This window comes from Bufo gargarizans, chromosome 2, assembly GCF_014858855.1.
Source record: "Bufo gargarizans isolate SCDJY-AF-19 chromosome 2, ASM1485885v1, whole genome shotgun sequence".
NCBI lineage: Eukaryota > Metazoa > Chordata > Amphibia > Anura > Bufonidae > Bufo > Bufo gargarizans.
Window position 1 is genome coordinate 715,998,810 of NC_058081.1, and position 26,250 is coordinate 716,025,059.

At 46.8% G+C, this 26,250-nt stretch overlaps 1 protein-coding gene and 1 long non-coding RNA gene across 3 annotated transcripts in view; both read left to right on the top strand.

The window, feature by feature from the left end:
• LOC122929123 (B-cell receptor CD22-like) overlaps window positions 1–26,250 on the top strand; it is a 518,995-nt gene that overhangs the window by 453,936 nt on the left and 38,809 nt on the right. For both annotated transcript variants that reach the window (XM_044282611.1, XM_044282613.1), the window contains 2 exons: window positions 22,886–22,919; window positions 26,100–26,174. In XM_044282611.1, the coding sequence (XP_044138546.1) occupies window positions 22,886–22,919; window positions 26,100–26,174 (109 nt within the window). The remainder of the gene's footprint in view (window positions 1–22,885; window positions 22,920–26,099; window positions 26,175–26,250) is intronic.
• LOC122929126 lies at window positions 162–12,062 on the top strand. The gene is made up of 4 exons (XR_006387958.1): window positions 162–299; window positions 9,404–9,463; window positions 9,539–9,662; window positions 11,936–12,062. It is a non-coding gene; the product is annotated as an uncharacterized LOC122929126 (long non-coding RNA).

Genomic DNA, 26,250 nt, shown 5'->3' on the forward strand with positions numbered 1-26,250 from the left:
TCATGTGGGCAGATAATTGCAGGGGGGTTGAATTTATGGTAATGGACGGGCAGATGGCAATAGTGGATCTGTTGGCATTTGGGCAGATTATGGTAGGGGGCACTAGGAGGGGGCAGATGGTACTGGTGGAGGAAGATGTCAATGCAAGGCAGCAGATGGCACTGAGGGTGGGCAGATGGCACTGAGGTGGGGAATCAAAAACAATTTCATGTGCATAATGTTTAATTTTTTTTCCTTTATTTTAGCATCTACAATCAAAAACAATTTTCTTTGTGAAGATTTAAAAATCTTATCTGAAAGTAAGTTATTAAAAAAAATATGTGATATCTATGTCAATTATGTTGTATAGGAAGTTTAAATATACTTTTGTATTATGTCTCTACTAGGGATGAGCGAACTCGAACTGTATAGTTCGGGTTCGTACCGAATTTTGGGGTGTCCGTGACACGGACCCGAACCCGGACATTTTCGTAAAAGTCCGGGTTCGGGTTCGGTGTTCGTCGCTTTCTTCGCGCTTTTGTGACGCTTTCTTGGCGCTTTTTGAAAGGCTGCAAAGCAGCCAATCAACAAGCGTCATACTACTTGCCCCAAGAGGCCATCACAGCCATGCCTACTATTGGCATGGCTGTGATTGGCCAGAGCACCATGTGACCCAGCCTCTATTTAAGCTGGAGTCACATAGCGCCGCCCGTCACTCTGCTCTGATTAGCGTAGGGAGAGGTTGCGGCTGCGACAGTAGGGCGAGATTAGGCAGATTAACTCCTCCAAAGGACTTGATTAACTGATCGATCTGCAGCTGTGGATCATTGAGCTGCTGATCCTCAATTGCTCACTGTTTTTAGGCTGCACAGACCGTTTGTCAGTCTCATTTTTCTGGGGTGATCGGCGGCCATTTTGTGTCTTGTGGTGCGCCAGCACAAGCTGCGACCAAGTGCATTTAACCCTCAATGGTGTGGTTGTTTTTTGGCTAAAGCCTACATCAGGGTGAAGCTGTCACACCAAGTGCATTTAACCAGCAATAGTCTGTTCATTTTTTGGCCATATACAAAATCAGGGGCAAGCTGCGCCTGTCACCAAGTGCATTTAACCCTCAATGGTGTGGTTGTTTTTTGGCTAAAGCCTACATCAGGGTGAAGCTGTGACACCAAGTGCATTTAACCAGCAATAGTCTGTTCATTTTTTGGCCATATACAAAATCAGGGGCAAGCTGCGCCTGTCACCAAGTGCATTTAACCCTCAATGGTGTGGTTGTTTTTTGGCTAAAGCCTACATCAGGGTGAAGCTGTCACACCAAGTGCATTTAACCAGCAATAGTCTGTTCATTTTTTGGCCATATACAAAATCAGGGGCAAGCTGCGCCTGTCACCAAGTGCATTTAACCCTCAATGGTGTGGTTGTTTTTTGGCTAAAGCCTACATCAGGGTGAAGCTGTCACACCAAGTGCATTTAACCAGCAATAGTCTGTTTATTTTTTGGCCATATCCCAGTCTAATTCTGTCACTAAATCCATACCGGTCACCCAGCGCCTAAATACTAGGCCTCAAATTTATATCCAGCTAAATCTGTCCCTAGTGCTGTAGCTGGGCGAGTTATTTAGTGTCCGTTCAAGCACATTTCTTGTTCTGGGTTGAAATACAATTCCCAATTTAGCAATTTCATAATTTAGTGGTTCCTGCTATATCAGAGCTATTTGAAATCTATCCCAAAAAGGGTATATAATATTGAAGGTGCACATTGGGTCATTCAGAATAACTTCACACACACCCGCTACTGTGTATTTCCAAGTCTAATTCTGTCACTAAACCCATACCTGTCACCCAGCGCCTAAATACTAGGCCTCAAATTTAAATCCCTCTAAATCTCTCGTTACCCACCGCTGTACTGTTGTTGCTGGGCAAGATATTTAGTGTCCGTCAAAGCACATTTTTTGTTCTGGGTTGAAGTACAATTCCCAATTTAGCAATTTCATAATTTAGTGGTTTCTGCTATATCAGAGCTATTTGAAATCTATCCCTAAAAGGGTATATAATATTGAAGGTGCACATAGGGTCATTCAGAATAACTTCACACACACGCTTCTGTGCATTTCCAAGTCTAATTCTGTCACTAAATCCATACCGGTCACCCAGCGCCTAAATACTAGGCCTCAAATTTAAATCCCTCTAAATCTCTCGTTACCCACCGCTGTACTGTTGTTGCTGGGCAAGATATTTAGTGTCCGTCAAAGCACATTTTTTGTTCTGGGTTGAAGTACAATTCCCAATTTAGCAATTTCATAATTTAGTGGTTTCTGCTATATCAGAGCTATTTGAAATCTATCCCTAAAAGGGTATATAATATTCAAGGTGCACATTGGGTCATTCAGAATAACTTCACACACACGTTTCTGTGCATTTCCAAGTCTAATTCTGTCACTAAATCCATACCGGTCACCCAGCGCCTAAATACTAGGCCTCAAATTTAAATCCCTCTAAATCTCTCGTTACCCACCGCTGTACTGTTGTTGCTGGGCAAGATATTTAGTGTCCGTCAAAGCACATTTTTTGTTCTGGGTTGAAGTACAATTCCCAATTTAGCAATTTCATAATTTAGTGGTTTCTGCTATATCAGAGCTATTTGAAATCTATCCCTAAAAGGGTATATAATATTGAAGGTGCACATAGGGTCATTCAGAATAACTTCACACACACGCTTCTGTGCATTTCCAAGTCTAATTCTGTCACTAAATCCATACCGGTGACCCAGCGCCTAAATACTAGGCCTCAAATTTAAATCCCTCTAAATCTCTCGTTACCCACCGCTGTACTGTTGTTGCTGGGCAAGATATTTAGTGTCCGTCAAAGCACATTTTTTGTTCTGGGTTGAAGTACAATTCCCAATTTAGCAATTTCATAATTTAGTGGTTTCTGCTATATCAGAGCTATTTGAAATCTATCCCTAAAAGGGTATATAATATTCAAGGTGCACATTGGGTCATTCAGAATAACTTCACACACACGCTTCTGTGCATTTCCAAGTCTAATTCTGTCACTAAATCCATACCGGTCACCCAGCGCCTAAATACTAGGCCTCAAATTTAAATCCCTCTAAATCTCTCGTTACCCACCGCTGTACTGTTGTTGCTGGGCAAGATATTTAGTGTCCGTCAAAGCACATTTTTTGTTCTGGGTTGAAGTACAATTCCCAATTTAGCAATTTCATAATTTAGTGGTTTCTGCTATATCAGAGCTATTTGAAATCTATCCCTAAAAGGGTATATAATATTGAAGGTGCACATAGGGTCATTCAGAATAACTTCACACACACGCTTCTGTGCATTTCCAAGTCTAATTCTGTCACTAAATCCATACCGGTGACCCAGCGCCTAAATACTAGGCCTCAAATTTAAATCCCTCTAAATCTCTCGTTACCACCGCTGTACTGTTGTTGCTGGGCAAGATATTTAGTGTCCGTCAAAGCACATTTTTTGTTCTGGGTTGAAGTACAATTCCCAATTTAGCAATTTCATAATTTAGTGGTTTCTGCTATATCAGAGCTATTTGAAATCTATCCCTAAAAGGGTATATAATATTGAAGGTGCACATAGGGTCATTCAGAATAACTTCACACACACGCTTCTGTGCATTTCCAAGTCTAATTCTGTCACTAAATCCATACCGGTCACCCAGCGCCTAAATACTAGGCCTCAAATTTATATCCCGCTGAATTTGAATACAATACATTGGGCCAAATAATATATTTGTTGTTGTGGTGAACCATAACAATGAGAAAAACATCTAGTAAGGGACGCGGACGTGGACATGGTCGTGGTGGTGTTAGTGGACCCTCTGGTGCTGGGAGAGGACGTGGCCGTTCTGCCACATCCACACGTCCTAGTGTACCAACTACCTCAGGTCCCAGTAGCCGCCAGAATTTACAGCGATATATGGTGGGGCCCAATGCCGTTCTAAGGATGGTAAGGCCTGAGCAGGTACAGGCATTAGTCAATTGGGTGGCCGACAGTGGATCCAGCACGTTCACATTATCTCCCACCCAGTCTTCTGCAGAAAGCGCACAGATGGCGCCTGAAAACCAACCCCATCAGTCTGTCACATCACCCCCATGCATACCAGGGAAACTGTCTCAGCCTCAAGTTATGCAGCAGTCTCTTATGCTGTTTGAAGACTCCGCTGGCAGGGTTTCCCAAGGGCATCCACCTAGCCCTTCCCCAGCGGTGAAAGACATAGAATGCACTGACGCACAACCACTTATGTTTCCTGATGATGAGGACATGGGAATACCACCTCAGTATGTCTCTGATGATGACGAAACACAGGTGCCAACTGCTGCGTCTTTCTGCAGTGTGCAGACTGAACAGGAGGTCAGGGATCAAGACTGGGTGGAAGACGATGCAGGGGACGATGAGGTCCTAGACCCCACATGGAATGAAGGTCGTGCCACTGACTTTCACAGTTCGGAGGAAGAGGCAGTGGTGAGACCGAGCCAACAGCGTAGCAAAAGAGGGAGCAGTGGGCAAAAGCAGAACACCCGCCGCCAAGAGACTCCGCCTGCTACTGACCGCCGCCATCTGGGACCGAGCACCCCAAAGGCAGCTTCAAGGAGTTCCCTGGCATGGCACTTCTTCAAACAATGTGCTGACGACAAGACCCGAGTGGTTTGCACGCTGTGCCATCAGAGCCTGAAGCGAGGCATTAACGTTCTGAACCTGAGCACAACCTGCATGACCAGGCACCTGCATGCAAAGCATGAACTGCAGTGGAGTAAACACCTTAAAACCAAGGAAGTCACTCAGGCTCCCCCTGCTACCTCTTCTGCTGCTGCCGCCTCGGCCTATTCTGCTGCTGCCGCCTCGGCCTCTTCCTCCGCCTCTGGAGGAACGTTGGCACCTGCCGCCCAGCAAACAGGGGATGTACCACCAACACCACCACCACCACCTCCGTCACCAAGCGTCTCAACCATGTCACACGCCAGCGTTCAGCTCTCCATCTCACAAACATTTGATAGAAAGCGTAAATTCCCACCTAGCCACCCTCGATCCCTGGCCCTGAATGCCAGCATTTCTAAACTACTGGCCTATGAAATGCTGTCATTTAGGCTGGTGGACACAGACAGCTTCAAACAGCTCATGTCGCTTGCTGTCCCACAGTATGTTGTTCCCAGCCGGCACTACTTCTCCAAGAGAGCCATGCCTTCCCTGCACAACCAAGTATCCGATAAAATCAAGTGTGCACTGCGCAACGCCATCTGTGGCAAGGTCCACCTAACCACAGATACGTGGACCAGTAAGCACGGCCAGGGACGCTATATCTCCCTAACTGCACACTGGGTAAATGTAGTGGCAGCTGGGCCCCAGGCGGAGAGCTGTTTGGCGCACGTCCTTCCGCCGCCAAGGATCGCAGGGCAACATTCTTTGCCTCCTGTTGCCACCTCCTCCTTCTCGGCTTCCTCCTCCTCTTCTTCCACCTGCTCATCCAGTCAGCCACACACCTTCACCACCAACTTCAGCACAGCCCGGGGTAAACGTCAGCAGGCCATTCTGAAACTCATATGTTTGGGGGACAGGCCCCACACCGCACAGGAGTTGTGGCGGGGTATTGAACAACAGACCGACGAGTGGTTGCTGCCGGTGAGCCTCAAGCCCGGCCTGGTGGTGTGTGATAATGGGCGAAATCTCGTTGCAGCTCTGGGACTAGCCAATTTGACGCACATCCCTTGCTTGGCGCATGTGCTGAATTTGGTGGTGCAGAAGTTCATTCACAACTACCCCGACATGTCAGAGCTGCTGCATAAAGTGCGGGCCGTCTGTTCGCGCTTCCGGCGTTCACATCCTGCTGCTGCTCGCCTGTCTGCGCTACAGCGTAACTTCGGCCTTCCCGCTCACCGCCTCATATGCGACGTGCCCACCAGGTGGAACTCCACCTTGCACATGCTGGACAGACTGTGCGAGCAGCAGCAGGCCATAGTGGAGTTTCAGCTGCAGCACGCACGGGTCAGTCGCACTACAGAACAGCACCACTTCACCACCAATGACTGGGCCTCCATGCGAGACCTGTGTGCCCTGTTGCGCTGTTTCGAGTACTCCACCAACATGGCCAGTGGCGATGACACCGTTATCAGCGTTACAATACCACTTCTATGTCTCCTTGAGAAAACACTTAGGGCGATGATGGAACAGGAGGTGGCCCAGGAGGAGGAGGAGGAGGAGGAGGAAGAGGGGTCATTTTTAGCACTTTCAGGCCAGTCTCTTCGAAGTGACTCAGAGGGAGGTTTTTGGCAACAGCAGAGGCCAGGTACAAATGTGGCCAGCCAGGGCCCACTACTGGAGGACGAGGAGGACGAGGATGAGGAGGAGGTGGAGGAGGATGAGGATGAAGCATGGTCACAGCGGGGTGGCACCCAACGCAGCTCGGGTCCATCACTGGTGCGTGGCTGGGGGGAAAGGCAGGACGATGACGATACGCCTCCCACAGAGGACAGCTTGTCCTTACCCCTGGGCAGCCTGGCACACATGAGCGACTACATGCTGCAGTGCCTGCGCAACGACAGCAGAGTTGCCCACATTTTAACCTGTGCGGACTACTGGGTTGCCACCCTGCTGGATCCACGCTACAAAGACAATGTGCCCACCTTACTTCCTGCACTGGAGCGTGATAGGAAGATGCGCGAGTACAAGCGCACGTTGGTAGACGCGCTACTGAGAGCATTCCCAAATGTCACAGGGGAACAAGTGGAAGCCCAAGGCCAAGGCAGAGGAGGAGCAAGAGGTCGCCAAGGCAGCTGTGTCACGGCCAGCTCCTCTGAGGGCAGGGTTAGCATGGCAGAGATGTGGAAAACTTTTGTCAACACGCCACAGCTAACTGCACCACCACCTGATACGCAACGTGTTAGCAGGAGGCAACATTTCACTAACATGGTGGAACAGTACGTGTGCACACCCCTCCACGTACTGACTGATGGTTCGGCCCCATTCAACTTCTGGGTCTCTAAATTGTCCACGTGGCCAGAGCTAGCCTTTTATGCCTTGGAGGTGCTGGCCTGCCCGGCAGCCAGCGTTTTGTCTGAACGTGTATTCAGCACGGCAGGGGGCGTCATTACAGACAAACGCAGCCGCCTGTCTACAGCCAATGTGGACAAGCTGACGTTCATAAAAATGAACCAGGCATGGATCCCACAGGACCTGTCCGTCCCTTGTCCAGATTAGACATTAACTACCTCCCCATAACCATATATTATTGGACTCCAGGGCACTTCCTCATTCAATCCTATTTTTATTTTCATTTTACCATTATATTGCGAGGCTACCCAAAGTTGAATGAACCTCTCCTCTGCCTGTGTGCTAGGCCTAAATATATGCCAATGGACTGTTGCAGTGGTGGCTGACATGAAGCCTGATTCTCTGCTATGACATGCAGACTAATTCTCTGCTGACATGAAGCCAGATTGTCTGTTACGGGACCTCTCTCCTCTGCCTGGGTGCTGGGCCTAAATTTATGACAATGGACTGTTGCAGTGGTGGCTGACGTGAAGCCTGATTCTCTGCTATGACATGCAGACTGATTCTCTGCTGACATGAAGCCAGATTGTCTGTTACGGGACCTCTCTGCTCTGCCTGTGTGCTAGGCCTAAATATATGCCAATGGACTGTTGCAGTGGTGGGTGACGTGAAGCCTCATTCTCTGCTATGACATGCAGACTGATTCTCTGCTGACATGAAGCCAGATTGTCTGTTACAGGACCTCTCTGCTCTGCCTGTGTGCTAGGCCTAAATATATGCCAATGGACTGTTGCAGTGGTGGCTGACGTGAAGCCTCATTCTCTGCTATGACATGCAGACTGATTCTCTGCTGACATGAAGCCAGATCGTCTGTTACGGGACCTCTCTGCTCTGCCTGTGTGCTAGGCCTATATATATGCCAATGGACTGTTGCAGTGGTGGGTGACGTGAAGCCTCATTCTCTGCTATGACATGCAGACTGATTCTCTGCTGTCATGAAGCCAGATTGTCTGTTACGGGACCTCTCTGCTCTGCCTGTGTGCTAGGCCTAAATATATGCCAATGGACTGTTGCAGTGGTGGGTGACGTGAAGCCTCATTCTCTGCTATGACATGCAGACTGATTCTCTGCTGACATGAAGCCAGATTGTCTGTTACGGGACCTCTCTCCTCTGCCTGTGTGCTAGGCCTAAATATATGCCAATGGACTGTTGCAGTGGTGGCTGACGTGAAGCCTCATTCTCTGCTATGACATGCAGACTGATTCTCTGCTGACATGAAGCCAGATCGTCTGTTACGAGACCTCTCTGCTCTGCCTGTGTGCTAGGCCTAAATATATGCCAATGGACTGTTGCAGTGGTGGGTGACGTGAAGCCTCATTCTCTGCTATGACATGCAGACTGATTCTCTGCTGTACATGAAGCCAGATTGTCTGTTACGGGACCTCTCTGCTCTGCCTGTGTGCTAGGCCTAAATATATGCCAATGGACTGTTGCAGTGGTGGGTGACGTGAAGCCTCATTCTCTGCTATGACATGCAGACTGATTCTCTGCTGACATGAAGCCAGATCCTCTGTTACGGGACCTCTCTCCTCTGCCTGGGTGCTGGGCCTAAATTTATGACAATAGACTGTTGCAGTGGTGGCTGACGTGAAGCCTCATTCTCTGCTATGACATGCAGACTGATTCTCTGCTGACATGAAGCCAGATTCTCTGTTACGGGACCTCTCTCCTCTGCCTGTGTGTGTGCTGGGCCTAAATATATGCCAATGGACTGTTGCAGTGGTGGCTGACGTGAAGCCTCATTCTCTGCTATGACATGCAGACTAATTCTCTGCTGACATGAAGACAGATTCTCTGTTACGGGACCTCCCTCCTCTGCCTGGGTGCTGGGCCTAAATATATGCCAATGGACTGTTGCAGTGGTGGCTGACGTGAAGCCTCATTCTCTGCTATGACATGCAGACTAATTCTCTGCTGACATGAAGCCAGATTGTCTGTTACGGGACCTCTCTCCTCTGCCTGGGTGCCGGGGCCTAAATATCTGAGAATGGACTGTTCCAGTGGTGGGTGACGGGAAGCCAGATTCTCTGCTATGGAACCTCTCTCCAATTGATTTTGGTTAATTTTTATTTATTTAATTTTTATTTTAATTCATTTCCCTATCCACATTTGTTTGCAGGGGATTTACCTACATGTTGCTGCCTTTTGCAGCCCTCTAGCTCTTTCCTGGGCTGTTTTACAGCCTTTTTAGTGCCGAAAAGTTCGGGTCCCCATTGACTTCAATGGGGTTCGGGTTCGGGACGAAGTTCGGATCGGGTTCGGATCCCGAACCCGAACATTTCCGGGATGTTCGGCCGAACTTCTCGAACCCGAACATCCAGGTGTTCGCTCAACTCTAGTCTCTACAGATGTCTGTACCCCAAGTTCGACGTAGGCCACCCAGAAGGCACTGTTGTATCCAACAACTGGTAAGTACACGCAACAATAGTTTTTTATAATCCAATAATAATAATTGCATTAATCATAATTTTTCTTTTTTCTAGTCTTCATCATCGACCAGCTCGGCCGCCACACCAGCACCATCACCTGCTGTGGCCAGCTCATTGCAGGCGTCAGCGTCACTGAGTGGAGGTGGAGATAGCCCTTACCAGGACCGGCAGCAAGGAAGTATGTTTATATATATCTATATTAAACTAATATTATAATGTTTTAACAATTTTTTAAAAAATTTTTTAGGCACCTTCTACTACAGTCGTGGCCAAAAGTTTTGAGAATTACATAAATATTGGAAATTGGAAAAGTTGCTGCTTAAGTTTTTATAATAGCAATTTGCATACACTCCAGAATGTTATGAAGAGTATTCAGATGAATTGCATAGTCCTTCTTTGCCATGAAAATTAACTTAATCCCAAAAAAAAATTTCCACTGCATTTCATTGCTGTCATTAAAGGACCTGCTGAGATCATTTCAGTAATCGTCTTGTTAACTCAGGTGAGAATGTTGACGAGCACAAGGCTGGAGATCATTATGTCAGGCTGATTGGGTTAAAATAGAAGACTTGACCTGTTAAAAGGAGAGTGATGCTTGAAATCATTGTTCTTCCATTGTTAACCATGGTGACCTGCAAAGAAACGTGTGCAGCCATCATTGCGTTGCATAAAAATGTCTTCACAGGCAAGGATATTGTGGCTACTAAGATTGCACCTAATCAACAATTTATAGGATCATCAAGAACTTCAAGGAAAGAGGTTCAATTCTTGTTAAGAAGCTTCAGGGCATCCAAGAAAGTCCAGCAAGCGCCAGGATCGTCACCTAAAGAGGATTCAGATTCGGGATCGGAGTGCCACCAGTGCAGAGCTTGCTCAGGAATGTCAGCAGGCAGGTGTGAGCGCATCTGCACGCACAGTGAGGCGAAGACTTTTGGAAGATGGCCTGGTGTCAAGAAGGGCAGCAAAGAAGCCACTTCTCTTAAAAAAAAAACATCAGGGACAGATTGATCTTTTTCAGAAAATATGGTGAATGGACTGCTGAGGACTGTGGCAAAGTCATATTCTCCGATGAAGCCTCTTTCCGATTGTTTGGGGCATCAGGAAAAAGGCTTGTCCGGAGAAGAAAAGGTGAGCGCTACCATCAGTCCTGTGTCATGTCAACAGTAAAGCATCCTGAGACCATTCATGTGTGGGGTTGCTTCTCATCCAAGGGAGTGGGCTCACTCACAATTTATCCCCAAAACACAGCCATGAATAAAGAATGGTACCAAAACACCCTCCAACAGCAACCTCTTCCAACAATCCAACAACAGTTTGGTGAAGAACAATGCATTTTCCAGCACGATGGAGCACCGTGCCATAAGGCAAAAGTGATAACTAAGTGGCTCGGGGACCAAAACGTTGACATTTTGGGTCCATAGCCTGGAAACTCCCCAGATCTTAATCCCATTGAGAACTTGAGGTCAATCCTCAAGAGGCGGGTGGACAAACAAAAACCCACTAATTCTGACTAACTCCAAGAAGTGATTATGAAAGAATGGGTTGCTATCAGTCAGGAATTGGCCCAGAAGTTGATTGCCCAGTCGGATTGCAGAGGTCCTGAAAAAGAAGGGCCAACACTGCAAATACTGACTCTTTGCATAAATGTCATGTAATTGTCGATAAAAGCCTTTGAAACGTATGAAGTGTGTGTAATTATATTTCACTACATCACAGAAACAACTGAAACAAAGATCCCATTCATTTCTATGGGGCAGACGGCAATAGCCGAGCTAGCGCTCGGCTATTTTCGGCGGCCCCATAGAAATGAATGGAGGGCAGCTGCGCATGCGCAGTGCGCCCTCCGTTAATTTTCCGACTCCGTTCTCATTGTAGGTGCGGGTCCCAGCGGTGGGACCCGCACCTATCAGAAAATAGGGGCATATCCTAGCGATATGCCCCCTTTGTCTGAGATGGGAAAACTTCTTTAAGGCCATGATAATATTGTAATATTGTAATATAATTTTCACAGTTGAAAAGGTTATGACTCGGTGGCGGTCAATCCGGGACCGCTTCAAGAGAGATTATAATAAGGAAGTTCAGGCCCCAAGTGGATCCGGAGCAACCTCAAGGCCGCCATATATGGACAGTGCAGCCTTGGGGTTCTTAAGAAGGACGCTGCCACTTAGAAGATACATTTTTATTTTTATTTTCTAAATATAAATATAAATGATTTTGCTTTCATCTCCCTCTGATGCAAAGGGCTGTCTGAGACAGAGGATTGTTTGACACGTCTGTTTCATGCAGCCCCCTATGGTCAGAGGAACAATTGTTCTCAACTTCGGTCAGCAACGGGCTGTCTGAGACAGAGGATCGTTTGACACCTCTGTTTCTGTCAGCCCACTACATTAAGTAGACAATAGCATATACTGGAAGCAGTAATACAAGGCCTTATTTGTTTTCTCTCCACAGAACTGCTAGCAGCACTCGGGCACCTGAACCTGCTCTTGAAGCGGACACGGAGCCGGCCACAACCCCCAGCCATCCTGTCTCTCATACACCGATTCGGGTCAATCCTGGTCCTCTACCAAGTCCCTCTTTTCAGCATAACTCTCTCACATTGAAGATAAAATGTGAGAGCCATGTTGAATAGCAGGAGATTCGGTAGAAGCCATCGGGAGGACTATGGGGACCTTGTAGAGATTGTTTCAGATGCTCTAGAAGGTTTTGCAGATGAAATGCGTTGAGTGTTAGATGACTTGGCGCGCCAAGAGGAGGGGGCGGAGTCGGTGCGTCAACTCACACCTCACGAACATTACCTGCAAACTTTAGTCCCCTGAATGGACCAAATGACTCCTGAGCAGGTGCATGAGTTTAAAAATTTGATGGCGAACGGGTCGTGGGAAATTTTGCACCGCCCACGTCCTACACCTACCCCCCATCCACCACCTACCCCCCATTCCACTCTTTTCACCCAGCCCCCTTCTGTCAACCTTCCCATTTCTGCCATCTGTCCCTCCCCCCCACCCAAGCATGTGTACAATCTGCCATCTTTTTCTTCTACACCTTCTCCTCCTCACTATACTGCTCCAACTTCTTTTCTAACTCCTTCTTCTTCGCATGCTCGGGAACGTTCCAGTTCTGACCCTTCAACTCTCCACACCCCTCAAATCCCTCCTGCATCTTTTCCTGCGGCCGATCGTTTTCATTCCTCAACAGAAGACAGCCGGCTACTGCTGCTGGTTCTAGAATGTCCACCCCTCAACGCTCCACCTCCTCTCGTCGTTTTTTAAAATGTATAGTTTTTTTATTATTTTTTATTGTTTATTTAAAATACAATTTCTGAAATGTATTTGTAAAATAAATACGTTTACTTTACTTAACTGTGTGTTATTTTTTTATTTCAAGATCCTCAACTGTGGCCTCTCCAGCTGTGGGGAAAACAAAATTCCCAGGAAAAAAATAAATAGAGTTTATTAAATAAAAAATTGTTTTCTAGGGGTTTTATTTTCTCCATGCCTGTAGTCCCAAAGGTAGCAAAATATTTGATGTAGCCCGATCAATAACGGGCTTTCTTAAAGCTCCTTATTGATCATATTCTGGCTGATTGGCAAATGAACAAGCAAAAGCTTGTTCATTTAGCCAATCTGGTGCAAATCCACATGAACCCTTGTGGGAGTCACGGTACATGTGAATCAGCCTCATCAACTATAAAATTTACTAGAGAGAATAAAATCTTATATATTGCTCTTTAGCAAAGATAAAGCTGTCACAGAAAGTAGCGACATTACCACAAGGGACAGGAACAGGAAACGAACTTAACGCTGTTTAAGTTTTTGTCCGGGTGCAAAGCCGAATACGGACCTGCACCCAGCCAAAGTTCAAGCTAGAATGCTCTCACTTGCCATGCGTAGGATCACGCAGAGAAAGGGCTGACAATAACACACTGCTAGGCGAGGATTCCGCCAAACAGTGTGTTTGTTTATTTCATAGTCTGTAAAGGCCTGGCTTTAGCAACGTCATAGCAGTTTGACAGGCTATGGCAGGGCTACAGCTGGCCCAGTGGCGTAGCTATAGGGGTTGCAGCGGTCGCAATTGCCCCCCGGGGCCCCCCAGGAGAGACGAGTGAAGCCCTGACCCCTGATTTGCAGAGTACAGTACTTGCCGGCGGCTAACTTCACAGGGGGGGCGGAGGCAGAGCCGTGCGTGCAGCTGTGCAGGCGCAGGCTCAGCCAGGAGAGGGAGTCGTCCCGTCTGGAAGTACTGGCCAGAAGTGGAGCGTGCCGCCCGAGTGAGTGAGGTGAGGGCGGCCGTGGCGACGTGACTGGAGCGGCGGAGGAGAAGCTGCGTTCCGCCTGAGGGAGTGAGGTGAGGGCGGCCATGGCGACGTGACTGGAGCGGCGGAGGAGAAGCTGCGTGCCGCCTGAGGGAGTGAGGTGAGCGCGGCCGTGGCGACGTGACTGGAGCGGCGGAGGAGAAGCTGCGTGCCGCCTGAGGGAGTGAGGTGAGGGCGGCCGTGGCAACGTGACTAGCAGCGACTCGGAGACGGTCTCTGCTCTGGCTGCTTGCTAGTAGCTAGAGTACACTAGCATCACATAGGATAGCAGTAGTGGGTCCTCTTACTAGCACCGTTCTAGCCACATGTGCAGCTGAAAATGAGCTCTGCAAGTAAGAGGACCCACTACTGCTATCCTACAAGTACTGCTAGATGTCACAGCAGAGTCCTATGAATCATGTGATGGTCTATGGCCTATAGACCATCACATTCATAGCACAAGCGGCAGCTATATCATCATCATCACTGCTTCATCATATGCCAGCAGGGTTATTAACATCGCCGCCAAGCCCGCCATTATTGCTCACACAGGGCCGGTCAGCACTGGAAATATGGGATTGCAAGTGCAACACCTATGGGAGCAGTGACTGTCACCATATTGCCGTGAGTGACTGATGATTATAGCTGCCGCTTGTGCTGGAATCAGTCACTCACGGCAATATGGTGACAGTCACTGCTCCCATAGGTGTTGCACTTGCAATCCCATATTTCCAGTGCTGACCGGCCCTGTGTGAGCAATAATGGCGGGCTTGGCGGCGATGTTAATAGCCCTGCTGGCATATGATGAAGCAAACTGAAAGGATAAGTGAAGGAAAATTAAGAACTATGTACCTCCCATGCTGCAGAATGACACATATAGGCCGAATGCACACGGCCGTGTTCCACGGCTGTGAACGGTTCGTGGTATCCTGGCCTGGATTCCTGCTGACAGCAGGAGCGCACGGCGTCATTGGTTGCTATGACGCCGTGCGCTTCATGCCGCCGCTCCTGTACAGTAATACACTGGTATGATCTATACGAGTGTATTACTGTAGTACAGTGGCGGCATGAAGCGCACGGCGTCAGTGCGCTCCTGCTGTCAGCAGGAATCCAGGCCGGGATACCACGGACCGTTCACAGCCGTGTGCATTCGGCCATAGACTGATTCCAGCACAAGCGGCAGCTATATCATCATCAATATGGGCATAGGCACGGTGGGCGTGCAGGGGTCTGGTGGTGTTAGGAAATGGTATTGAAGGTAAGGGGGGCCATTCTGGTTGGCTGATTATAAAAAGTTGAAGACAGGTGTAATAAAAACAATTTTTTATTTAGTATGAGAGAAACAATTACAATTTAAAAACAATTACAAAACATTATTCTGCCAACGTATTCTACACGCATCAGACACAAGTGTGCAGGCAACATGGTTCCAAAATACAATGAGCCTGAATGGAGGTTTACCTGCTTTAAATACTCTGTCAAAGTGGGTGGACTCTTTAAAACACACCTTCTTTAAAAACAGATCCAATAAATGGAAGCCAAAACGGAAGCAAACATAAAGAACGGATCCGCTTTACAGGGTCCGTTAAAAAGTCCCCCGTTTGCATCCGTTTTGCAATTTTGGAGACAGATCCATTTTAAACGGATCCATGAAACGTCAGTGTGAAAGTAGCCTAACATGTGCGCTTCAAAAATTTATCTGTGACACACAGTGTACTATTTTGCGTAGACGCTGCGTACAGTGACATTACCAGTGGTACCTCTCCTGTATAACGTTTCCTCATCCCAAATACGTATGACATTCCCTGTAATTTTTCATTAGCTGCTGCTGACATCAGTGACATTATCTGCGGGATATCTCCTGTGTGACGTTTCCACATCCCAAATAACTTTTTAAATTTGTTTGCGCATACACTTCCAAATCCTACACTACTGTACGTGTGACAGACTTTCAATCATATTTAACATTTAATATGAAGAAGGCGAGCAGTAAGGGAAGGGGCAGTGGCCGTCATGCTGATGGTGCACGCAGAGGCCTTGGCCCTGGGTGTGGTGAAACTGTGCCTGCTGCCAGAGCACAAGTAACACACTCATCCACGATACCTAGATTCATGTTCCAGTTTGCAGTGCGGCGCAGGACACCACTCTTGAAGTCAGACCAGTGCGACCAGGTGGTCGGTTGGATTGCAGCAGATAATGCTTCCAGTTGGTTAAGCACCACCCTGTCTTCCACCAAGTCCAGTCTCAGTAGCCAAGAGTCTGCTCAACCCAATCCTCACCCCGACCCTCCTTCCTCCCACCATGGTGAGTCTGAGCAAACAAGTGATCCCACACTCAGATATTCCAAGGACCTCTATTCAGTGCCATTCCTTGATTTGGCCCTCTCGCCAAGCACACTTGAAGAGGGACAGATCTTGTGCTCTCATTCCAAAACTCTTGAGTATCCACAAACACAAGATGATGATGGTGGGGAACGGCAATTACTGTTTAATGAGGTGGATGATGATGAGACACAGTTGCCAATAACTCAATGGCAATTACTGTCTCAAGAGGTTGATGAAGAGGATGAGACACAGTTGCCAATCACTGAGGTAGTTGTTAGGTCAACAAGTCAGGAGGATGAGCAGAGTGAGGAAGTAGATGAGGAGGTGGTGGACGATGAAGTCACTGACCCAACCTGGGAATGTGGAAACCCTAGCGAGGACAGCAGTACAGAGGTGGAGGGATATGCTGCATCGCAACAGGCTGGAAGAGTGGGGTGGCAAAAGGGAGAAGGCGGGCCACACCAAACAGGCCCCCAACTCTTCCCCGGAGCACCCCTTTGTGGAAACCTCCCTTGCCAAGGGGTAGGTTTTCCGCAGTCTGGCGCTTTTTTGAGAAAAGTGCGGACGACAAAAGAATTGTAATTTGCAACCTGTGCCATACAGAAATGAGCCGGGGCGAGAACACTAGCAACCTCACCACCACCAGCATGATCCGCCACATGGCATCAAAGCACCGTAATAAGTGGGCCGAACTCCTGAGTCCACAATCTGTGTCTGCAGGTCACACCACTGCCTCCTATTCCCCTGTGTTACGTGCTGGCCAATCCCCTGTCAAAGGTGCAGGCCCTGATGCATCCCGCTCTGCACCTGGACCTTCGCAAGCACCATCAGCAACCATATCTACTCCCGTGTCCCAGCGTAGCGTACAAATGTTCTTACCCCAGGCATTTAAACGCAAGTGCAAATATCCAGCCACCCACCCACAGGCCATAGCACTAAATGCGCAGGTGTGCCATGCCCTCCTTACACCAACATGTGTCCCATAACATCACGCGTGCCCTAACCAATGCAGTTACTGGGAAGGTACACTTAACCACTGACACATGGACAAGTGCATGCTGCCAGGGATGCTACATTTCAGGGTTTCCGCCAGCACCTACCTTAGTGGCTCCAACTCCCACTTCTCTTTCTCAGCTTCCTCCTCCACTTCCACCTCCGAATTATCCGCGTTCAGCACCAGTCAGTAGCTGAAAGCAGTGTAGCACTGCAGTGGGGAAGCGGCAACAGGACGTGTGTCACGGCTGAGGATGGGGGAAACCCTCAGCCGTGAGATGCCAGGTGTTGTAAAGGCTACTCGGCCATGCGAACAGGATAGGGAGCAGGTCACCTCCTACAGCGTCCCTACCCTGACCCTAACTCCTAACCTGCATGGGCCGACCTTAAAGGTAGGAGGACCCATGCGCAGGAACCTCGGAGCCCTGTCTTACCCTCCGCAGATCCCTGAGCTAGGAGCTGGGTAAGACGACCTACTCCTCCTAGGCACGGAGGAGCAGGAGTCTCAACGGCCAAGCTGTTGGGAAAAGGGGAACTCATAAACAGCTATACGGGAATGGCAGGCGAACAAGAAGTTCCACAAACCTGCCACAGCCTTGCTGACTGGATCCCTAAGAAGACTGGAATCCAGAACCGTATGCTGCACCAAATACAAAGGAAAGTCCCAACAGAATATAACATACAACATAAACACACAGGCAAACTTAAACATAAACTTAGACCTATGACCACAGTGGTGGCTCTCACTGGCAGATAGCAACACAGGAGGCTGCTCCAGCTAGCAAGGCTGAAGCAACCTACTGAGCCATGCAAAAGGCCCAGGCTATATAGGCCAAGAAGCCACACCCAACGGAAGGACACACCCAGTGACATCACACACACTGGGAAGGGAGTTAACCCTTCCAACACCACAGAAGGGAAACTCACAAACATACAGGGGAAGTGTCCAACAAACATCACACACTATGGCTGTTGCCGCTGGCAACGACATGGATGGCAACCCTGTCCTGGGAGTCAGCCCGAAGGCCGGGACAGTGCCACCACATGTACACAATACCGCCAAACGATGCCACGGACAACCACAGTGAGGGGAAAGGTGTCAGTGCACACCACACATACTACCCAAGTGCACACAGACAAACAACAGTGCATAAATACACACGCACCTAACAGAAAGGTTGTTAGGTGCAACCGCATGCAACTGCAGCAAGCTGCCTAGCCACGCTCAGGCTGCTGCTGCACATACACATGAGACAAACAGTTGCCCGTGGCAACCACAAGTTAGGCCACACGCCAGCGGCCCTCACCTGTGTTTTAAACCCACACGAAACCGCAGGCAACCGCATGCGGTTAGAGAGTCACGGTCATAGCCATGGCCGTGACAACGTGCTAAAGCTGATATGCTTAGGGAACAAACAGCACACCGCCGCAGAGCTGTGGCAGGGGATAAGAGACCAGACTGAGCCGTGGCTCTCGCCACTCAACCTAGAACCAGGCATGGTTATGTCTGAAAATGGCTGTAACTTGTTGGCGGCTTTGGAACTCGGCAAGCTCACACACATACCATGCCTAGCCCATGTCTTAAAATTAGTGGTTCAGCGGTTTCTCAAAACCTACCCCAATTTGCCTGAGCTACTGGTGAAGGTGCACCGAGTGTGTGCACATTTCCACAAGTCATCGACAGCTTCAGCTGGTCTTTCAACGCTGCAGCAGCGCTTGAAATTGCCAGCTCACCGGCTGTTGTGCGACGTGAGCATTTGCTGAAACTCTACGTTCCACATGTTGGCCAGGCTTTGTGAGCAGCCAAGGACAGTAGTGGAATACCAGCTGCAACATGGTTGTCGCCTTTCTAGTCAGCTTCCGCTATTCACAAGCGAGGAGTGGGCATGGATGTCTGACCTCTGTGAGGTTTTAAGAAACTTTTAGGAATCAACACAGATGGTAAGCGGCGATAACGCTATCATCAGCGTAACCAACCCACTTCTGTGTCTACTCAAACGCTCGCTGCTCACAATTAAGGAAGACGCTTTGCATGTGGAAGAGGTGGAAATGGGGGACGACATTACACAGGGTGATAGCCAGACCACACTCAGTTTGTCTTCTCAGCGCGAATTGGACGATGAAGAGGAGGAGGAGCAGAAGACGGTTGTCTCCGCTAAAGAGGGCAGTACCCATAGAAGTTTAATTCCATCTGTTCAGCATAGGTGGTCAGAAGAGGAGTAAGAGGATGTGGAGATTGAGAGTGATCATCCTGATGATGACAGCAAAGTCTTGCCTGTTGGTACCCTGGCACACATGGCTGACTTCATGTTATGCTGCCTTTCCAGCGAACCGCTTGTTATACACATTTTAGACAACACGGATTACTGGTTGTTCACCCTTCTCGATCCCCGCTACAAAGAGAACTTCTCATCTCTCATTCCTCTGGTGGAGAGGACAAACAAAATCAAGTTTGCCACAAATAGTGAAGTACAATCACAAAAGTTCCAACTCCAGGTTTTATTGTACTTACAAGATGGATATGGTAACAGGCAGTATGTACAAATCATTGTACATTTGTACATACTGCCTGTTACCATATCCATCTTGTAAGTACAATAAAGCCTTTCAGTTGGAACTTTTATGATTGTACTTCACTATTTGTGTCAACCTTGATTTCTCATAAGGTCCCCAAAGGAAAGGTGAATCTGAGTGAACTGCCCGCTTACCTATGTCCATGAAAGTTCTGTGAGATCTGGAAGGGAGGATTTTTCAGCTTTGTCCTGGAGCAGCGCGGTCCATTTACAGAAACTCCTTTAAGTTTCAGCTTTGCAACCATACTCCCCCCGGAACCCAAAGACTTTGGGTTCCCGGAAGCTCCTCAATGGGTCATGGGAATAACAACGCCGGATCACCGGTCGTCATAATGTATTGTCAGAACTACGACGGTATCTGATCGTCTTCAAACCTCTGACTTTCGTTTTTGATTAATGAAAACATTCTTGGCAAATGCTTTCACTTTGGTTCGTCTTGCGCCGGTAAAAGAATTCCACCTCTAGCGGCGCAATGCGGATGCCCCCACCGTCCCTCTTAATCGTGGCCCCATTTCCGAAAACCAACAAAATAGAACCGGAGTCCTATTCCATTATTTCTAGCTGAAGTATTCAGGCGACCCGGCCTGAACACTGTAAATTTTTTCAATGGTCAGCTAAGCAGCAGGCACTCTCCCATAATTTTTTCAGCAGGCCCTCAACTATACAGGCCCTCGCATATAGTTTTTTAGAGGGTCAGCTCACCAGCAGGCCCTCACCTACAATATTTTACAGGGTCAGCTCACCTGCAGACCCTCACCTACAATCTTTTAGCGGGTCAGCTCACAAGCAGGCCCTCACCTACAATCTATTTTAGGGTCAGCTCACCTGCCGGCCCTCACCTAATTATATCTAATTTGCACACACGCTGCCTTGCTTAGAATTGGTAGCCGCAGCTGTTTCTCTGGCTTCCGTGATGAGGACGCGCGATTGGGCCCAGGTTATCTAGAGTCACCAAAGCGGCAGCAGGCCCTCGCCCATTATGTTTTAGATGGTCAGATCAGCAGGCCCTTGCTCCAAATGTTTTTGTGGGTCACCAGCAGGCAATCAATCATAATTTTTCAAGGCTGTGTATGATGCCCTCCTTTATGTGTAATTTTTGGCTGCCCTTTCACTTATTGCATAGGCTTTATGAGTGTAGGAGTCCCACTACCTGAACAATTGTACCACTATGTGAATGAGGCCCTCCTTTATGTGATATACAGGTTGTATCGGAGTGCCTCTTCCTTGTAATTTTTGGCAGCACTTGCACTTTATATACAAGTAAATATACAGGGAAGAATGTTTCCTAACAATTTTTCCTCTAAAATCAATGTTATCTTTGGTTTTATGTGTATTTTTGTCAGTCTGTTAAAGTGGCGTACTACTCGGACAACATCGTTCCCAGCAGCGAACTGGGAGTCCAAGATGCACCCAGACATCCTCCCCATGCTGTTCCCGAACCATCTCGGTGGTGTTTCCATCCATTTCTGACCTTTTCCTATAAACCAGACATCCTCCCCTCTTCAGAGCAGGGGGTGCCTGGTTTAATGCTCGGGTTCTGCCATTGAGCATCCCGATGTGTTCGGTCCGAGCCCCCGAGCACTATGGTGCTCGATCAACACTAGTTAACACTCTTGGGCAGTAACAACAGTTTAACTCTGTGCTTTCTGTTGATAATTTTGCAGTGTTATTGAGCTTACCTTACATTAATTTACTGAATCTTAAAGGCATATTATCTTTTCTGCTTCTGTGAACACAATATATAACTGTTATATGACATCCAGAAACATGAAGTCACTGTAAATAACTCTCTTTCTGTCTCTAACATATAAACATAAAACCTGCATTAAATTTGTTGGCAAGTCTAGCGATATAAACAGGTAGGTCATATTAGCAACCTAGGACAGGTCTTAGCTGGCAAGGTACAATTATGCCAACGTCATTACAGTGATCTGGGTAAGCAGTGTAGACAGTGTAGCAATCAGGAGGCTTGTGGTGACCCTAAAGTGCTGACCTGGAGATGCAACTGTCATCATTTATGCCCAAAAAATTAAATAAGAGTAAAATACTGACTAGTGATGACTAGTGAAGTATTTGAAAATTCGATTTGGCTACTTCACTGAATTTTACCCCAAAATTTGCTTTGTGACAAATTACTTTGTCTTGAAGCGTATTTCTTTGTAAGTAGAGGGTGCAATGACAGGGAGAGATGATCGAGCCCTCCCCCACCGTCATTGTACCCCTCAGATGCCATGTTCATAGATGATTGCAGCATCTGACAGTAATAAAAGCGTAAAATTGAAAAAAAAAATCATACTTCATACTTTTGATCGAGATGAGCCGGTCGCCACCATGTTGAGTGAATATCGAGCGTGAAAAATCTTGTGGCCTGTGATGACATCATCAGGCCAGCGTGGTGACGTCATATGTCCCCATGCATAGGATATTGTGCGAGATCTTCAATCAAGATGGCAGCAGCCGGCTCATCATGATCAAATGGATGAGGTAAGCATGATTTTCTTTACCCGGACCCGAACCAGGACATTTTCACTGAAGTTCGGTGTTCGGGTGATTTTATTATTTTCCATTATAACACGATTATAACAGATTATAATAGCATTCTTACAACAGAATGCTAAATAAAATGGCCATTGAGGGGTTAAAAATAATTTAAAAAAACTCACCTCATCCCCTTGATCGCACAGCCGGTATCCTCTTTTTTCTTCTTTCTTCAGGACCTGCAATGACGTCACCGCGCTCACCACGTGGTGAGCGTGGTGATGTCATCACAGGTCCTGCTGAATACAGATAGAAGGACCTGCGGTGACGTCACCACGCTTGCCATGTCAGTGGAGAAGGTGAGCTTTTTTTATTATTTTTAACCTCTCAATGGCCATTTTATTTAGCATTCTGTCTTAAGAATGCTATTATGCTATTATGTTATAACGGAAAATAATAAAGTGAAGTTCGGGTCCCCATTGACTTTAATGGGGTCAGGGGTAAAGTATGGGACCCGAACTTTGACCTGAAGTTCGGCCGAACCTGGCGAACCCGAACTTCCACGGGTTCGCACATCCCTACTCAACACCAATACAGACCAATACACTTTCCCTAGATTTTTGTTCATGCAAGGTGAAATATCTATGTGCTGTTCTCTTCTAGTTTGCCTGTTTTCCTTTATTTAAAACTAGAAATGAATATCATGGATAACATTGTGACATGTTTTCTGTTTTCATAGAAAAAAAAAATGCCAGAAATTAACAAGCAATGAGGTAAGTGAATCAGAAATTGTGTGCTATGTCATCAACTAAACACTCTCCTTCTCAGATCTCCTGTTTGCGGAGTTATAAGACAAGTCTTGGTGTATTATTATTCGAGCTTCTGTCTTGGATGATTGGTCAAGAGGGGCCACATGGTCCACTCCACATCACCCCGAAAAAGTTAAAGTGGTTTTCTTACATAGTTACATAGTTGTTAAGGTTGGAAAAAGACAAATGTTAATCAAGTCGAACCTGTAATCCTGCTATATCGATCCAGGGAACAAACACCTGGAACAATGTCCATCTTCCTTTTAAAAAGGGGTTGGGACAAAGGGAAAGGGTGCGTAGAACAAGATTTCTATACATTGTCAGAAGCCTCAAAGTTATTTTGAATTAAAAAGTAATCTAAACCTTTTTTGAAGCATCTCCTGTATTTGCTGTGACCTGCTCCTGCGGCTATTCCAGAGATTCACAGCCCTTACAGTAAAGAATCCCTCTCGCCTCTTTTTTTCTCCGGGCTTACTGGTCTGTAATTTCCTGGTGAAGACCTAGCACCTCTTTTGAAAATGGGCACCACATTTACCTTGCGCCAGTCCCTTGGTACAATGCCTGTCATTAAGGAATCTGTAAATATTATGAACTGAGGCAAAGCAATAACTGAACTGAGCTCCTTTAGAACTCTAGGGTGTAATCCAGCTGGACCTGGGGCCTTGTTCACTTTAAACATTTTTAGCATGTTTACAGTCAGCCAGGTAAGTATGTTATTTGAGGTACTTACACCAGTGGCACCACTCTCTCTTGTTTTGTATATACAGAGCTAAAAGAAATCAATTTAGGAACCCTGCCTTCTATTGATCCCTAGTTACCATCATTTAGGTGCCCTACATGTTCTGACCTTGTTGCTTTTTTTTTTTCCATTTATGTACTTGAAGAATGTTTTGGGGTTGTTCTTGCTTTCTTTGGTCACCTGTATTTCATTTGGTATTTTCACAGTTTTTTTTTTACCCCTTTAAATAATTTATTTAACTCTTTATATGTTTTAAAGACTACAGCTGACCCCGATTTGTAACATAAAAAAAAAAAAAGGGTATTTTTGCAGGATGAAACTGCTAGAAAGAACCCAACTTATTTAATAGGTCCTGGTTGCAGTACTGCAGTTCCCATCTCCAGTGCTTCCAATTGCATCCAGACTGAAAGTATACCATGCCATCTATATGCTGCTACTGCCGGCCATTCACTGGCCTCAGTGGAAATGTATTATTGAGCAGTAAATATTAACTGAGCATTAGACCTTCTCTATTCAGGCTAATGTCACCATTAGGAATTGTCTGTTAACAGTGCCGTACAAGTAGATGGTGTGACGAACTGCGACCGCCGCGGCCACAATACGTCACGAAACCGTCACAGCGCCCCTAGTGGTCAATCCGCAAACAGGCCTCCCAGCCACTTTCAGCACGCCGACAGTCTAACTTGAGTCCGTACAGTCGATAGGCTGAAAGCGCAGGGAGTGGACCGCCGATTGACCGCAAGTAAACGTGTGACGAACTGCGACCGGAACCACACACAGGGCAGTTTAACTGCCACCACCTTAGAATTTATGGGAGCAAGGAACCCACTATCTAGATAACAGAACTGACTAGCTTTCTCTTCGGAGAGGCTAGGGTAAGTTTTTGCAGTGTTTAAAAACAGGCATATGGCTAGAGAAATGACTTGGAGGTCATTTATTATATATATATATATATATACAATACAAATTATCACGATGCACAGTAATTATTAACACAATAATCAAGGAAAGTATAGTCCAAAGAACAAAAGGGAGAAAAGAAAGAAAATACTTAGTTTCCGCAGAAAAGATGTCTGTTGGTGAAATAGTCTGTTGCAGGAATAAAGTCCAAGAAGCCTTTGTCCAGGGTAATATGCCTACAGCCCAAAGGTTCTCTGGCTGAGGCCCTCTTCAGGTGTTGTTAAAAGTGGAGAATTCCTTTGGCAGATTCTAGGTCTTTGTTATAAAGGGTCCCAGAATCAAGGCGGGGAATTGAGAGTCCGCCTGCTGGGCAGGCTGTATTCCTGAGGTGAATGTCAGTTCTGAAATATGGCATGTGCCATATGGCAGGATGTCTCCGCTGTACACAAGTAACAAGCACATATTCACATTCCCCACAAAATATGGAGTTCAGGGATACCAAATATTACTATTATAACTGGTTCTATGATGGGGTAACACCATAACTTAACCTGGGCACATCTTAGAGTTATGTTTGTCCTAGGTAAACGTCCAGTGAATTCTGAGTGACACGATGATGTAATTTTTACGTCCGTAAGATGCATGGTCTCTCTTAAAAAGGTAAAAATCATATCTCAGATTCATGTTGCAATCTGGGAAACCTTGGTGCCGGCCTGTCTGCAGCAAGCTAGCTTACAGACCCCTATGGCAGCGACACCAAATGGCTCCCCCCAGGTGTATTCTTCACACCTAGCTGTGATATCTCTGCAGAAAGGGAAGCTCTTTTGTCAACCTGAGGAAGCCAGCTGTAATTGCGTTATCTGCTGGGCATCTATTGACTGACTTGAACAAAAGGACTATTTTGTTCTCTGGGTACACAGAAGGAGACGCTCTGAGTAATCAAATTGTAGGTTCTGGGGCCTAGGGAAATAATTACTGTTTAATAGACCTACTGATAAATAAGGCAGAGTAATATTGATAATATTGGGAGGACAGTTCAATATTCTCGCGGATCATCCGTGACAGATGGCATGTCCTTCATCCAGTCCAGTAGGATTTGGATGCAGCAAGACAGGAGCTTCAGTGCTGGAAATGGGACCTGTCGAAAAGGCAAGACCAAGTTCTCACTTCAGTTATTTGGTCACTTATTTGGAATTTTTTTTGTGCATTTTTAATGGGTTTTTGATGTGTGTTTTTTTAACACAATTTTGTTGTGGTTTTTTGACGTGACTTTTTTAACCAATGGGTGTTCACTTCATTACAATGCTGAATTTTCTGCTTGAGATTTTTTAAGCATATCTGCACGCCACTGCCCCTCAACAAGTATCAAGAAACTCTTCCCCATGCTGGGTAAGAGTACCTAAGGGGTTCTACATCTTGAAATGGTGAAAAATTGGTGCAGTCCCCAGAGTTGGATATCTTATTATCACCTAGCCAGTTTTTTTTATCAATGTTTTTTTTTGTAGACTGAAGCACCCCCTGATGCCACATACACTGACCTGATAAAACAAGATATTGAAAGCGATTATGAACAATTCAAGGTAACTAATAACAATAGACAATGTTTATAAATAAAATAAAAAAATAAAAACCTGCTCCTACATGTACATGTACAGT